The 16,192-nt window shown below is 31.9% G+C and overlaps 2 protein-coding genes and 1 long non-coding RNA gene across 9 annotated transcripts; 1 reads left to right on the top strand and 2 right to left on the bottom strand.

Annotated features, from left to right (window-relative positions):
- Positions 1 to 743: 743 nt before the first annotated feature.
- On the bottom strand, positions 744 to 6,471 carry LOC124837385 (bifunctional dihydrofolate reductase-thymidylate synthase). Of its 5 annotated transcripts, none has more exons than XM_047312727.2 (13): positions 6,160 to 6,471; positions 5,060 to 5,580; positions 4,566 to 4,965; positions 4,455 to 4,499; positions 4,190 to 4,255; positions 3,437 to 3,498; positions 3,267 to 3,341; positions 2,896 to 3,061; positions 2,691 to 2,814; positions 2,060 to 2,166; positions 1,819 to 1,977; positions 1,609 to 1,697; positions 744 to 1,026 (listed from the first exon to the last, which is right to left on the bottom strand). In XM_047312727.2, the coding sequence occupies exons 2-11, from the start codon at positions 5,491 to 5,493 to the stop codon at positions 1,867 to 1,869; spliced, it is 1,590 nt and encodes a 529-aa protein (XP_047168683.1). In that variant the 5' UTR covers positions 5,494 to 5,580; positions 6,160 to 6,471; the 3' UTR covers positions 744 to 1,026; positions 1,609 to 1,697; positions 1,819 to 1,866. The 5 variants fall into 5 exon arrangements, with proteins under 5 accessions (XP_047168683.1, XP_087963599.1, XP_047168682.2 ...); XM_088107473.1 differs by lacking the exon at positions 6,160 to 6,471 and adding an exon at positions 5,683 to 5,952; XM_047312726.2 differs by lacking the exon at positions 6,160 to 6,471 and having other exon boundaries at positions 1,609 to 1,694; positions 5,060 to 5,607.
- Positions 6,472 to 6,827: 356 nt separating this feature from the next.
- Positions 6,828 to 7,510, bottom strand: LOC148204308 (uncharacterized). The gene is made up of 2 exons (XR_015784469.1): positions 7,195 to 7,510; positions 6,828 to 7,097 (listed from the first exon to the last, which is right to left on the bottom strand). It is a non-coding gene; the product is annotated as an uncharacterized LOC148204308 (long non-coding RNA).
- A 3,562-nt stretch (positions 7,511 to 11,072) lies between these two features.
- Positions 11,073 to 16,122, top strand: LOC148204309 (phosphatidylinositol/phosphatidylcholine transfer protein SFH3-like). Of its 3 annotated transcripts, none has more exons than XM_088107469.1 (15): positions 11,073 to 11,365; positions 11,691 to 11,834; positions 12,964 to 13,216; positions 13,327 to 13,426; positions 13,525 to 13,791; positions 14,035 to 14,112; positions 14,188 to 14,289; positions 14,378 to 14,427; positions 14,620 to 14,719; positions 14,801 to 14,896; positions 15,015 to 15,074; positions 15,161 to 15,269; positions 15,360 to 15,709; positions 15,804 to 15,878; positions 15,971 to 16,122. In XM_088107469.1, the coding sequence occupies exons 2-15, from the start codon at positions 11,789 to 11,791 to the stop codon at positions 15,998 to 16,000; spliced, it is 1,716 nt and encodes a 571-aa protein (XP_087963595.1). In that variant the 5' UTR covers positions 11,073 to 11,365; positions 11,691 to 11,788; the 3' UTR covers positions 16,001 to 16,122. The 3 variants fall into 3 exon arrangements, with proteins under 3 accessions (XP_087963595.1, XP_087963594.1, XP_087963596.1); XM_088107468.1 differs by having other exon boundaries at positions 11,077 to 11,365; positions 15,354 to 15,709; XM_088107470.1 differs by lacking the exons at positions 11,073 to 11,365; positions 11,691 to 11,834 and adding an exon at positions 12,807 to 12,862 and having other exon boundaries at positions 15,354 to 15,709.
- Positions 16,123 to 16,192: the final 70 nt, after the last annotated feature.

Here is a 16,192-nt window from a genome sequence, read left to right on the forward strand (position 1 = left end):
TAGTGATACAATATTTATAAAGATTTATTTTTATTTCTAAATTCGAGTTAATGTTGTGCTACCTATGTTCCTACTTATTTTCAATTTTAACATTCGTAATTTATTCCAAAATAATTGATGGTATGCTCACTTACAACGAAAGCAGTTCGAATTGATTGTTTGTTTATGATGACATCCATTTAATAGATGAGATGGCAAGGAAAATAAGAATATTTGGTAAGCTTATATTCAGAAAGATGTTAAGATAAATTACAATTCAAAAAGAAAACGAATGCCTCATATTCCAATGGTGACTTTGATAGATTGCAAATACTCGTATGTTATGGTTCATAATATTTATAAAATTACACAAAAAATTATAATTATGACTAGGTATTTGATTATTATATGTGTATTACTAATTAATTTTTCAAAACCCATGTGCGACCAAGATCCAGACTACTATTTTAAATAAAAGTGACATTAGATATCATCACAGCATAAATTGTCTTCAGGGACCTTCCACTCAATTAATTGACAAGCACATTAAAGGATGTCACGTCACAAGTACATACAGGACCACAAAAAATATAACCGAGACGTTTGAAGAAAAAAATAAACTCATACTAGGCTCGTTTGATCTTAATCTAATTTATAACTCTAATAAATCATTTTTAATATATCAATAAATTTTACTATACCTGTTCAAAATAAGTCGTCAAAATATTTTCATAATGTATATAGTTAAATTTATGACAAAGCTATTACGAAAAAAAAAACTTGTTGAATAGCACTGAAGCTGCTTGTCCAAAAGTTCGAATAATAAAACATAGGAAAATGTTTATCTAAAACATCGAGTAATCGATCCCTCAAAATTATAATGGAGCGTGTACATTGGAAAGGATGGAAATTGAAATTAATCTAAATCACCTTACAGTCGTAACACATGGACCCAACGGATTCCCACAAATATATGAGCTAAGTACGTGTCTACGAGATCGTCTTTAGTAGTACACAATTTTTAACATAATCTTCCTATCGTTATGCCTGAAACACAGGAGAAGAACACAAGGAATCACATCCAAGAAAAGCAAATAAAAGGCCAGATAAGAAAATGCCAAAACAGTGTGACTAATGTCCATTAAAAGAATGAAGTACATATATATACATCCAAAGGTTAGTAAAATTCTCTGAAAAGCAGCTACATTACAGAGCAAGATATGTGCATCGAAATTGGTGTCAAATTACTTTATGTTTCGTAACTATTCAAGTTATGTAAAGCCAACTCTAACTAAATCATTAAGTTAAAACTTGTTCAAAAGAATCCAAATCAAAATTTTGAAACTACTGCGTAATAATTTAAATCAAAATTCTATTTTATTTTCCTACTCCCTTTTAATTTAAAGACTCTGCAGTGCTGGATTATTGAAACCGGACTCTGATACAGGTCATGGAAGGGAATTACTTCTGCACTATCCTTACATGTTAGTTGAACCATCCTTTTTCACGCGACTATTAGAAATTTAGTTCCGTTATACAAGGGTGATGCAAAATAGCATTAAGATTTTAAATAAATTCAAAATCATGTAGATTTACAAAACTAGCTATAAAACCTAAACAGTACTGAACCTGTCATTTAGCTTGCCAACAAGGTGTTGACAATAAATTAAGAGCTATCTTGCAGACCACCTCAGCATCATGCTACCATGGTTCTACTACTGATCATAGGCCAAAGAAAGCACCAAATAACATTCTATTGAAGCCCTTTTATATAAATAATAATGATAACAGAAACCAGTAGAGTTCTGTGTAAAAACTAAACCAAAAGCAAGTACTTGCCTCAATTAAAAAAGCAGAAACAGCCTGAAAGTGAGAAACCCCACACTTTTAGACAGCCAGCTTCATATCAATCTTCTGGTGAGGATCATAGCCTATGAGCTTGAAATCAGCAGCCACAAAAGAATCTATATCTTTCTTCTTTGGATTTATCTTCAAAGTCTGCTTCGAAGTACATTAAGGGAGTCAACAAGGAAAAAGAGTCAAAAGACAAACTAAAAGAAGTGTTAAACAATAGACATACTGGAAAGGGTTTTGGAAGGTTATGGAGCTGCTCCTGCAAAGGCCTCACATGATTGCGATAAACATGTGTATCCCCAATAACATGGATAAACTCACCTGGAATTAGATCTGAGAAAAAACCAAGTCACAGTAAAAGGGTTAGTAATCTTACATAATCACCTTTTAAGCTGCACTTTTTCTCTAGTGATATTATCAAAACCAATAAGCTTGTAAACCCTAAACCTACGTACACCCGAAAAATTAGAATACAGATAGAATACCAACAAGAAAAACAAAAACTTTGGCCTCTATTATGCAAAATTTTCTCAGGTACTATAATGGAAATGTCCACACACAACTAAAGTCCAACAAAATTGATATATAAAAGACTTGTCAAGTCTAAACAAACCACCTGAGCTAAACTTGCTAAACTTCTAGTGCCGATTCTAGCAAACAGGAAAAAAAAACAGGCTTTCCCAGCCAGTGCATAACATCCAATCTTTGAGAACCACACAACCTATTACCTAGCTTAAAGTCAAACAACCAAATAAAATGGTATACATCATCACTAATTACACCCACAAAACCTGAAAACATTTTATCAATTGACTACATATTTAGGTCTACAACGAATGCTTTGACAATTTACATACCACAAACATGAGCAATCATGCATGTCAGTAGGGCATAAGATGCAATATTAAATGGAACGCCCAGGCCCATGTCAGCAGATCGCTGATACATTTGACATGATAACTCCCCATGTGCTACATAAAACTGCAGAAGATAAAATTACAAATATCAATATATGTGAGGGGACAGTTTTCAAAGAAAAACCTAATGAATTAAGGTGCACACCTGTGCAAACATGTGGCAAGGTGGAAGTGCCATTAATTTAAGATCAGCTGGATTCCATGCAGAGAGAATGATTCGCCGATCATCAGGATTATGCTTTATCTTGTTAATAACATCCAAAAGCTGATCAAACCCTTGGCCGGAGTAGTCAGCATGCATGTCAGTGTATCTATGAAAGGTAAGACAGGGACTAAATGTTTCAGCAAATTACAAATAAAACAATCTATTGTAAAATCTGATCAAACCCTTGGCTGGAGTAGTCAGCATATCAGTGTATCTATAAAAGGTCAGACGGCAACTAAATGTTTGAGCAAATTCCAAATAAAACAATCTATTGTAATACCTACAGAAAAAATAATATATAATTCCCCTACCTGGCACCAAAGTGCCTCCATTGAAACCCATAAACAGGTCCCAAGTCACCCTCCTCCCTCTCTGTCAAACCAACACTATAATAAAACATGTACAGCCAATTACTAACTGCAATATAAAGGAAAAAAGGCACAATTTGTACTTCAAAGGTAAAACATATAATCATGCTTGCCCATCAAGGTATTCTCTGGATGCATTGCCATCCCATATATGAATGTTTTTTTCCTGTAGCACCTGCCAAATATACCTTCTTTTCAGATCGAAGATCATATAATAAAATCTACCATACCAGTAAAAGATTTCCAGTTAACTAAAATATAAAGCGCCTGATGCATGTGAAATACTGTGAATGAAAGTTTAGTCCGTAACCCTTTATCCCTATGACTCTATTAAAGAATCAGCAAATGCTTAGCAAGCGCAAATTGTGTTATTATCAAACCCTACCTACCCTGAGGGATAATAAATTTGTGATTTCATTAAAATAAATTAGCACACATAATCTCTAAATAATTCTCTACAAGGTGGGTAGAAAACTCTCAAGAAAAATAAGGTTTGGTAGTGCTCATAGAGATGAATGTCAATTCAGGTAAGTAGACATAACTAATTATTCTATAATTGCAATGTTTTCACATGTACTCTGTATCTATGAATATTGTTTTCAAAATTTCAACACTAAAAAAAGAATGCAATCATATTTATAAGTTCAATATATTATAGAAATAAATAATACAAGGAATGAGTTAGCTAAGAAGCACCTGAGCTTTCCACATGATTACATCTATTATTCAAATCCAAGCTCAAATGTTATAGGATACACCAACTTCATGTTCCCCAATAGTTGGCTAATATCAGCTAATTTGTGACCAACTAAGGATAGGTGAGGATTCATGTGCGTATGGACAATATTGGCAGAAGATATTCTTACCTTGGCATTTGTTGAGCCACTGATAAACCAAAGAAGCTCTTCAACAACCCCTCGCCAAAATACTTTCTACAATCAATTGAAGAAATCATGTCAAATTTTCTATCAAAATTTATAACTGGATATTCTCCTTCCAAAGAAAACATCCAAATTAGTATACACAATATAATAATCAAACCAAAGTGAAAAAGAAAACAGTTCACACGAAAAACAGATTCTTTTACACAGTAAATCAAATGTGCCTTAAACCATAATCTCTACCACATGCCTTAGTTGTTAGCAGAGGAAAGCTTCTGCGCAAATTGAATCTCATCTGTAGAAAAAGACAAAGTCAGCATATAAACTACAACAACCCTCAATATACCAATAAAAACGTTACCTGGCTACCAAATTTTGACAAGGTACCAGTCCCTGTCCTATCACCCTTTATTGTACCTTCAGAAATGATGTCTTGAACCAGCTTAAGATACATATTCTCCTCATGTCTCTCAAAAATCATTTTAGGAAGAAAAGAAAAATCCTTGACCTCAAATTTTATGGAATCAGAATTATTATCAATAAATGGATCAATATCCTGATTCAGGGACACAACAGGAGAACTCCTTACACGCACGTAACTGATGAAAGAATGGCGTATGTTATTTTCCATCTTAGGAAAGGATGAGTACCATGGCCGAAATATAGTGAAGTCAACTGAAGGCATAAAAGTGTCGCACTCAATGTTTGACTGAATTTCTGTTAAGTGGATAGCTTCACATCCAGGTGCATTGAGAGCCTCTCTGTACATGGTAATTATCAGCTATAACAGAGCTTCACATGAAAAGGAAAGAGCAGAGCATATGAAGAAAAGTACATTTTAAAACAAAGAAGTACCTAAATATTTGACCACCTCCAATAACAAATACTTTCTCAATTGACAGAGAGTAAGGAGAAGAAGCTAACAGTTCCAGTGCAGAATTAATACTTCCACATATAACAACATTCTCTGCCGTTGCAATATCAAAGCTGCCTGAGCGAGTAAGAACAACGTTAAGGCGACCAGAAAGAGGCCTGTACTGAAGAGGGATACTCTCCCATGTTTTCCTTCCCATTACAATGGCATTCTTCTTTCCAGGATCAGATGTTTTCTCAGTGATCTCCTTAAAAAATTTGAGATCAGTAGGCAACCTCCAGGGTAACTTCCCATCCTTGCCAATGCCCCAATCTTGGGTGGCAGCCACTACCACTTGGTAAGTCCTTTGATTAGGTTGTGGATTGACATTGCCATTGCTGTCTCCATTGGAGATGACAGAAAAATCACTGGCCATTACAGAACTCAAACGCCGACAGAACCTTAAAGATGGTTTCTGAAAACAAGAACTGCACAACCAACTCTTTTGGAAGTGCAGCGAAATCTGAAACCAAAAGAGGTAGTAGACCATAATTAAAGAAGGTAACTATAAATGAAACCAGCCACGCGCAAAGTAACAAATTAAGATGAAGGGGACATAGCATACCGTTAAAGAAAAAAAAATGAGCAGGAAGTTATGCAACTAAGACCTAGGTTGCCTCAGAAGAACTAATTACTGGAGAGAGGAGAGGGAGCATAACCCCATATTTCGGCAACAACTGGTGCAGCTAATGCGTGAAGAAGTCTAAGACTTTATGTTTAGCCTTCACAGCAAAATAAGAATACTCTCCAAGACTCGGCAATAAAATTTGGAACCACCCAACCATTAATAAGTAATTACCCAAAACATGTCCCCTACAACCAAATCAAACCCGCACTGAAAGAATATAACAGCGCAAGAGGCACATAAAACGTTCAACCATCTTCTACGAAATCCACTAAGAAAAGTGGTGAACTTACGAAACAAAAAAAAAATAACCATCCAACACATATGAACTAAACAGACAACACATGCAACATAATATTCACACACACACACACAAAAAAAACATCAGAAAACGTAGAATGTGAAGAAGGAACTGACCGATGTGAACGCGAAGCGCGAAATTTTGGAAGAATAATGACCTAATAAGTAAAAGTTGGTGCAAAAGTCCACGAACCTTTTGAAGTCAAGAACAATGTAAATCCGAACAGAAAGAATAATAAGGTCATAAGATAATAAAATGAAGATTTGAAAGAAGAAGAAAAAAGGTGAGCAACGGAAGCAACAAACAGCAGCAAAAGCGAATAAGATGACAGAAACCGCTTTCTGAGAAATGGATTTTTCAGAAAAATCTGTCACAGCGGACTGATAGGCCCGTATGATCCGCCTTCTAAACGAGGAAACCCGCCATCCTCACTGGGAGAAAAATACCAAACTAACTGTTGCCAATCTGGACCTCCCTTTTTCCTTTTTACACCCCCATTTTTTTAAAATACCCGTTTGGTTTATTATGAAGTGGTAGACGCACTTGTGCTGTTAAACTTCTTGCCATAAGAAATTATAGGACGCATTCACCTTTCTGATTAACCAAAGAAAATAAACTTTCACATTCAACAAGTGATAAAAATTAATTCTGGATTAATTAATTTTAAAAAATTAATTCTGGATTAATTAATTTTAAAAAATTAATTTTATATTCTTTAAATTGTAAAATTCAAAATTTTAAAATAAGAAAGTTAATTCCAAATTATGTAACTCGTAAGATGATATAGAAGAAATTGGCTGGCACTTTGATTAAAAAAATAACTTCTGTTGTACCAAACCCAATATAACGGGTGTCAAAAACGGCTAGCCCCCCTGTTGCCGAAACCGTCATAGGTGTAGCTCACGCGCCGGATTCTCGTCCTCCTGTTCGCGCCTTCTCCTCTAAATCAATGGCCAATAGCCCGCCTCAAAGACCTCGTCGCTCTAGATCGCCGATCCTGTTCGTCGATTTTGCTTTCTGTGTTCGGTTGGTGAGTTTTGGTGCTAACTGATGTCTGGTGCGTGAGAGACACAGAGCGGGAGATTAGGAGGCAGTGTAAGTAGGGTTACAGGAAGAAGAAGCTTAGAAAAGAAGTCAAAGAAAAGACGAACCTGTGTCGCGTACGCCGCCGTGGGTGTGTTCGCCGCTGAGGATAATAAAATTCGAAACATAAGATTCCTTATCGCTGCAAAGATTGTTGGGAGTTGGTGGTGGTCTCGGAGATGGTGGTCCCGGAGGTGATGGCGTGACTTGCTTCCTCGAGGTGGCACAGGAGGTGGTGGTTGCTTAAAATGGCCCGCATTGCAAAAATAAATCCAATGTAAAATTTATTTAACCATTTTAATAATATTGCATTTACAAAATATTTTTGTTATAAAATTACACAATTATTTTTAAAAAATATTATGGAAATAATTCCTATGTTTTCCTAACCCTTTTAATGGTTTAAAAAATAAATATATTGTTTTCCTTGTACAGTATATTTTCATAAATGTTAAAAAGAATATAAAAATGTAATTTCATGATTTCACAGTATTTAGCATATTATTCGAAATAAAATAAGAATGAAATAATACTTCTATCCTATATTTTTTTTATCTTCCTAACTCTTTTAAACGTTATTTGTTTTTACTTTCTTCATTTCAAGCGGATTAATGACATGATCATGCTACACATCTAAAATATATCATTGTTAATGTTTTTATATACTCATTTCAGCAGACATTTACTTTATAGATAGGCTTCATTAAGTTTTCTTATAAGTAATGCCTCAAAATATCAAAAAGTAAAATATATTTATTTAAATATTTTAAGTTTTAATCTTTCTTGTTTAATGTTTAGTAAAATAGTTTAAAGATAAAACTAATTAGCTTTAATTATTTAATTATTAATATTTAATCCATTAATAATTAAAGAAAGAATACTGAAAATTGCTCGGGGTCACGTACCTATATCTTACAAAAACAAATTTTAAAATGAAAAATATAAACATGTTTTTGAAAGGGTGGGCTATATATTAAAGCAATAAGTTTAAGACTAATCATAATAAAATGAAAGAATTAAAGTAACAAACTTCAAATTGTAAAAAAATGGTGAAGTTCTCACTCAATTCAGCATTTTTTTTATAAGTTGAAATATATGTGCGCGTGTCATTTTTTTATATAATAAAAAATGGAATATAAAAAATGAATTATTATAATAAAATTTATTAAAATATATTACTGAAATTTATATTAGAAATATAAAAAATAAATGCATAAAAATAATTATGAAAGCAACTCTTTGATTAATTTTTAGCTATTATAATTATATAAAAGAAATACTGGAAAATTTTCATGAAAACTAAAAGTAAAAGTATAATTAAATACGTATTAAAATCATAGTTATAATTTTAATGTAAAAATCATGATTATAATTATATAATCAAAAACAATTGACTTGTATGAGTAATTTTTTAACATAACAGAAACCAAAACATTGATTAATAAATAGCCTCCACATTCTTTTAGATAAGAAAAAGACAAGATGTAAACATATTTATCTTGTTACTGTTAGAGAAAACAATATTTTTATCTAAAATTCCTTTCTAAAATGGATGAGAAGTGTCCATAATTCACACGTCTTATATTATTTAGATGTATCTCCGTTGTAGAATTACTTCAGAAAGTAAATTATAGATATAAAAAACCACTATTAATGTGTGACTCCAAAATAGTAAACAAACGGACAATGATATTTTGATAACATTTTTTTGATAACATTTTAACATCGTTTACGTGTTATTATGTGATTAGTCCAAAATTATTTCACAATCAATAATAATAATCATAAACACTAATATAGACCAATCACAGAATGACACGTAGACAGTATTAAAATGTTGTCAAAAAATGTTGTCAAAGTATCATTATCATAAAGAAAAAACTATTATATATGAAGGCAATCACCATGTCCATATAAAAATATTAATGCTTGTTTTAATTATAATTTATAGGAAGTGGTAGGAGGCATGACATGAATATGAGTGGATCTCCATATTATATATAATGCTATTCGAGCTCAAATATGAATAATTAAATTCATTAGCAACATCATGCCAATAACTTTCTCCCCTGTTAAGCAAAATTATGTTAATTGAGTTTATTTTTATTATTATTATTTTTGTTTAAGAGAAGGGAAACTTAAAACAACACATTCAAATTAGAATAATATTAATATATTTAATATTAATATATTATAATTAATCTCAACAATTTAATATTATGTTTATTATTTATAATGAGATATTATTATTTTATTATTAATTACTATGATATTATATATTTGAGTTAAGTATTATTTCAATTATAATAAATATATAATTTATATTGATTTTATAAATATAATTGGTATTTCTCAAACGATACAAACTTAATAATCATTCATATATTTATAATGTTAATAAAAATCGAAATTCTCTTAATGTCAATATAAAAAGATCATAATACATAAAGTTAAGATCAGTTGTTATCTTTGCTTTTCATATTTATTAAAAATAAATCTTTCTTCAAGAGTCAATATTTAATAATTGTATCTTTATTAATTTTACATGCTACCAGCACTATTCTTTTTGGCTTGTTTTTTTGAGTGGATTTGAGGAAATAGATTTGAGGGGATTTGAGAGGATTTGTAGATAATTTTTTTTGTTGTTTTTTTGAGCGAATTTGGAGGTAAATGAGAGTGAATTTGAAAATAATTTTTTTTTAATTTGTCACGTCAATACAATTCTATACTAATTCTCACAAAATTTATTTTCAAATTGACTCTCATTTACCTCCTAATTTGTTCAAAAAAACGACAAAAAAAATTATCTTCAAATCCTCTCAAATCCTCTCAAATCCCCTCAAATCCATTTCCTCAAATCCACTCAAAAGAACAAGGCCTTTATCTACTTGCACAAAACATAATTAAATAGTAAAAATGGAATCTTTATATAAAATAGTTTTCTATGGAGACGAAGGATGACGTGAATATAATTTTCTTTGTAAATATTTTTTAAACTCAAATCTTTTTCTACATTGAATTGAGTCATTATTCATTTATTTCTTAACCTTTTAATTTTGATAATGCTTAATAAATCTGTTGCATACAAATAAAATCACACGGCAAATAAAATATGAAGTAAATATGGATTTATATACACATAAAATACATTTCTTAGTAAGAAATTATGAAGGCTTAATCCAAAGTGAACAATATCTTACTGATATCTCACAACAAAATCATCTAAGGACATTATATTCTATTTTTCATTTCACTGGATGTCATAAATTATGCTTTTATTTCTAAATTATATTAGAAATTTTGTTTCGTCTTTTTATAATCTCATCAGGTCTTGATGTATAAGAAATGCATAGATATCATTTTCGCTCAATACGATATTAACTTTTGTTGACAAACGATAAATTACTTTGCTTATTTTTTAAAATAGGATAATGATATGTTAATATAGATTTTCTTTTACAATATTTTGAAACAAGATAGGTGTCATCTTCTCATTGAGTTTAGAGTACATCAACATAATAAAAAATAAATAATAAATTGGTGAAAAAAAGTTTTGTCAAAACGTTATATAAAAAATGTGTCAAAATATTTTTTTTAAAACCGTTGACAAAAAAAAAACATAGTTTTCCTTTAATTTTATCTGAACCTTTTTGATAAATTTGAAGTACAGATGCTTCTCTCATAAACATCCTTTGGGAAAAACAAGAAATTCTGGCTAAAAATATTCTACATTATAGATTATGTGGGAAAAAGATTCCTCCACTGCTTTACATTTCTGGTTTACCTGACTAATTTAGGAAGTAAAGTTATTGAAGGAGTGGTGTTAATTAGATGAGCTGAATGATGACTTTGTGTTGTTGTTATAGTGATATCTGCAAAAGGTAAAAATGAATGGTAGAGTTTTACATAAAAGAGAGTATACGTGTGTGGAAGAAAAACAATGCCAATGTAAGAATGGATATGAGTTGGAGAGGAATAATAATACGTGATTATGAAGCAACAGAGTGGCTTGCATTTCGCAAGGCCAAAGAATCACCAAATCAAGACCTCTTCAACAGAAAATGACAGATAAATAAACAAGGAAGAAAAAATAGCAAAGTCTAAAATTGTCTACTAGTTCCACCAACTTTTAGCCTTTGAATATCCCATCGTGCCTCCACTTTCAGAGGTTTATTCGGAAACCATATATTTGAGCTTTTGATCTCTTGCTTCTTGCAACCCCTACATTCCTTAGTCAAGGTATTCTCTCAGATATCATATCCTCCTTCATTACCTATCATAATAATATCATGTTCATTCATAAACTTCAAGCTCGTTTTGATGCATGTTGTTCATCCTTGATTGGCGTTGAATGTGTCAAAATGTGTTTCAACTCACATTCTTAGGATTTCTAGTTCCATGCATGAGCAGCATTTGATCATTAAGATTTGAGATATCTATCTTTCTTTCTTTCTTTTTCTCTTTTTTCCCTGCATACCAGATGTTCGTCGTTTTGTCCTAGAAGCATTGGTTTTTGGAGCTTCTTGACTCGTGCTTTTTTTTTGCTGGTAATTATATGTTGCAGGCGTACGTCAAAGCTTCATTGTGGGCTATTGATGTATTCTAGTACTTGACTGCCTTAGGGCTTGTTTTGCTTCTGTGTGTAAGAAAAAATTATCAGTCATGGCTGAAATCGTGCCCTCATCTGTTGACCAACCCGTTAAACTTGGTAAGTCTAATAATTCCTTGAATTTCATATTACAAACATCTTTTCTGCAGTTTCTTTGTCGGCATTTTAGGATATGTTAACAACTTTTTTTTCACAATAAATTGTGTTATTATTTTATTTAAAACGGACCAATAATAATAAAAAAGTTAATTAAAAAAAATTGTTAAAAAACATTTTCGTATTTTATACACTCACAGTGAAATCTTCGTCTGCTTTAGCTAGAACGTGGAATGGTACACACCATAATAAGAAATTTGCAGGCTATCATAGAGAAACACTTCACATTTAAATGTTCCCTTTTTTTTTATGAAAATAGAAAAATCGTGGGATAAAATTTTAATAAATATTGTCTAAAATTAATTAATTGATAAAATTAAAAAATAAAATTAATTTAATTACAAACATAATTAATACTATCAAATATATATAATTCATTATATTTAAAAACATAAATTATTAATTAAAAATTATTTAGATTAATTAAATTTTTAATTAAAATCATAAATTATTAATTAAAAATGATTTAGATTAATTAAATTTTTAATTAAAAACATAAATTATTAATTAAAAACATAAATTATTAATCAAAAACATAAATTATTAATCAAAAAACATAATTTTTTAATTAATAATTTATGTTTTTAATTAAAAATTTAATTAATCTAAATCATTTTTAATTAATAACTTATGTTTTTAAATATAATGAATTATATATAGTTGATAGTATTAATTATGTTTGTAATTAAATTAATTTTGTTTTTTAATTTTATCAATTAATCAATTTTAGACAATATTTATTAAAATTATATTTTCATTAATTTATATTAAGTAGATAATATTTATTTTAGACAATATTTATTAAAATTATATGTTGTACGGATGTAAACTTTGCAACAAATAATGCATCCAATGCTATACTGCTATTTATTAATTAAATGCTTGGTTGGATAACAAACAGAAAGTATTTATGGATCCAGATATATGTGTGGGAAAAACATGTAGTTTGCCAAGGTTGTTAATGGAAACAGGTACAACCGGAGCGGATGAAGATGTTTAGAGTGTGAATTTCTTTTTTTCAATTATCTTGTTCAAACTTGTGTGGGTAAATTTTACTTTCTTGCAAGCACAGGTCATGAAAGTGAATATTCTGACGATGAAAAGAAGAAAAGGGTAGGATCGTTCAAGAAGGTGGCCATGAATGCCTCATTTAAGTTCAGGGGTTCCCTTACCAAGAAGGGGAGGAGGCACAGCAGGGTTATGTCTGTCGCTATCGAGGATGATCTTGATGCAGAAGAGTTGCAAGCTGTTGATGCATTACGCCAAGCACTTATCTTGGAAGAACTATTGCCCTCAAGACATGATGATCACCATATGATGCTAAGGTGGCCTAGTGAAATAGTTTTCTTGCTGATAGATTTACTTAATAGATGTAGCATGAGCAAATTAACTCTTAATTTCACACTCTAATAGCTATAATTGTACGATGGTCCAGATTCTTGAGAGCAAGGAAGTTTGACATTGAGAAAACAAAACAAATGTGGGCAGATATGCTTAAGTGGAGGCAGGAATTTGGAGCTGACACTATCTCGGAGGTATTGTTCTGCGGAAAAGGAAACTCACTTTTCAAGCTGTGATTTTTTTTGTATGATTTTTTGTTTTTGTATCTCATTGTAGGTTTTTTGTCTTTAAGGATTTTGAATTCAGTGAACAAGATGAGGTCCTAAAATACTACCCACAAGGGCATCATGGGGTTGACAAGGATGGCAGACCCGTTTACATTGAAAAATTGGGTCAGGTTGACTCTGCCAAGCTGATGCAAGTAACAACAATGGATCGTTATCTCAAGTACCACGTAAAGGAGTTTGAGAGAACCTTTGCTGTTAAGTTGCCAGCTTGTTCCATTGCAGCAAAGAGGCACATTGACCAAAGCACAACTATTTTGGATGTGCAAGGAGTGGTATGTGTACAAAATTTATGGACATGTTTCGGTTCATCAACTTCTCTACCAAAGAATAACCAATATGAGAAAAGAACAATAGTTACACCTTATATGATAGTCACTATAAATTTAAAAAGCCAATGTCCATTCCAATTATTTGTGGTGCATATCATATCATATCATATCACATCATATCCACTGTTACTATTTTTTCAAATGGAAACAAGTTTCATAAAATTGCTGACTAGCATGCTTGCTCAGGGTCTTAAGAGTTTGAACAAAGCAGCAAGAGATCTCCTCCAGAGGCTTCAGAAAATTGATGGTGACAACTACCCTGAGGTACTGGTTTATTTTATCTATATGGGCATGCGTCCTTCTAATGTTACCCTAATTGAAACTTTTTTTTTTCTACAGTCACTGAACCGTATGTTCATCATCAATGCTGGTTCTGGATTTAGGCTCTTGTGGAACACCATTAAGTCATTCCTAGATCCCAAGACCACTGCAAAAATCCATGTAAAAGTTTTAGCCTGCTGATCAATTAAAACCAAGGTGTTTTTCAGTTAAGAAGGGACACTGAACAGATTAATGATTTATTGTACAGGTCCTAGGTAACAAATACCAGAGCAAGTTGCTTGAAATCATTGACGCCAGGTTAAATTTATCACCTCTCCCATTGAAGTATTTCATTCATCAAATACGTAATTTGGAATTGAGAAATGATAACTCTTCATGATCAAATTCATTGATGCATAAAAATACCATTAAATATGTTCTTCCATTATGTCATTGGCATTGCTCCTAAAGACTATAAATAACACCTCGGTTGTCTATCCTGTTTATCAGTGAACTTCCAGAGTTCTTGGGTGGTACTTGTACTTGTGCAGATAAAGGTGGTTGCATGCTTTCTGACAAGGGGCCATGGAATGACCCAGATATCATCAAGGTAGTCTGCCGCTGAAGGATAAATTTCTTTAGTTAAGCAGCAAAGTAAAAAAAAATAAAGTATTTGTTCTTGATGAATTAGATGATTCAAAATGGCGAGGGCAAATGCAAGAGACAAACCTTGTCCGGGATTCAGGAGAAAATAGTCAAAGAAGACGAGAAAGCACATCAAAATGTAGTAAGTTTCCATCCTTTTAGCAATTTCAGACTGCAAAACTTTGTAGTGGAACTCTTCGTATTTATTTGTTAGAATATCTGATAACTTAGTATATACTTTTTTGGCATATATTATCAAGGGAAACAAAGAATCATTTCCACAGACATACGATGTTGATGTGCCATGCGTATCTCCAAAAGTAAGTTCCATTGACGAAATGTAAATCAAAATTTCTCTCTCTGCTATCATTTTTTTTAAGACTTGCCCTTATAATATATATTGCAGGTGGTAAAGCCTGTGTACAAATGTGAAGAATTAGTCCCTGTGCCTGGCAAGCCAGTCAATTCATCTTGGAATAAATTAATAGAGAATGACAAAGGTGCACTTTCTAAAGGTATTTTACGTGAAAATGAATATTCCCTTGCACTTCTATACTTGTGGCTACTTCTGCTAAAATTATAACTTTAATTTCGTAAAGGTGCAGATAGTTTTCCTAGCAAGACATCTGAGGTGCATACCAATCACTTTGTTGGTGGAATCATGGCCTTTATTATGGGGATTGTGACCATGATCCGCATGACAAAGAACATGCCAAGGAAACTCAATGAAGCGACACTATTTAGCAATTCAGGATATTATGAGGGCACTATGATGAAAGCGGCCCCCTTCTCATGCATTGATTACATGACCTTTATGAAGCGCATGGCTGAACTAGAAGAGAAAGTCACTGTCCTCAACAAGAGATCTATCATGCCACCCGAAAAGGAGGAAGTGCTGAATAATGCACTAAACAGAGTCACCACTCTCGAACAAGACTTGGTTGCAACCAAAAAGGTTTACGACTTTTCCTTCCTATTTTAATGCCATGAATGTTATTTCCATTTTATTTCAACTTCGTATTTTATTTGGCTTTCTATTTCGGCTTTAGGCACTTGATGAAGCCCTTACTCGACAAGGAGAACTCCAAGCTGTAATTGACAAGAAAAGGAAGAAGAAGAAGTTGGTATGTTGTACTAGACATATATTTCCATTCATTTTTCTATAGGTTTATCTATCGACTACTTTTATTCACACTTTTTTGGTTTTTTATTACAGTTCCGCCGCTTCGGCTGTTTTGCTGCTTGATATCAAATAGTTTACTGCATCAGGAAGAATTGTAAAATTGGAGGCTTTCCATTTCGACAGCCTATCAATGTTTTAATAAAACCTTGTGCCGATCCAATATAATGTTTGCCATTCCTAGACAATTGTGCGTATGTCGAAATATTGCATCCTTTTTTGACCAAAAAAAAAAATCATATTATCCAGCTTTAATCC

This window comes from Vigna umbellata, chromosome 2 (genome assembly GCF_029865625.1).
Source record: "Vigna umbellata cultivar VRB3 chromosome 2, Vumbellata_1.0, whole genome shotgun sequence".
NCBI classification, from domain to species: Eukaryota; Viridiplantae; Streptophyta; class Magnoliopsida; order Fabales; family Fabaceae; genus Vigna; species Vigna umbellata.

Bases quoted from the DNA above. Each gene is read 5' to 3' on its own strand.
- LOC124837385 (XM_088107472.1), bottom strand. From the start codon at position 5,607: ATGGTCTACTACCTCTTTTGGTTTCAGATTTCGCTGCACTTCCAAAAG. The intron at 2,815-2,895 runs GTGTGCACCTTA...TATCTTCTGCAG, and splicing joins CTTGCCACATGTTTGCACAG to TTTTATGTAGCACATGGGGA. The intron at 2,167-2,690 runs GTATGTAAATTG...GTTTTTTCTCAG, and splicing joins CATGATTGCTCATGTTTGTG to ATCTAATTCCAGGTGAGTTT.
- LOC148204309 (XM_088107468.1), top strand. From the start codon at position 11,789: ATGGCTGAAATCGTGCCCTCATCTGTTGACCAACCCGTTAAACTTG. The intron at 14,720-14,800 runs GTAGTCTGCCGC...TTGATGAATTAG, and splicing joins ATGACCCAGATATCATCAAG to ATGATTCAAAATGGCGAGGG. The intron at 14,897-15,014 runs GTAAGTTTCCAT...TATATTATCAAG, and splicing joins AGAAAGCACATCAAAATGTA to GGAAACAAAGAATCATTTCC.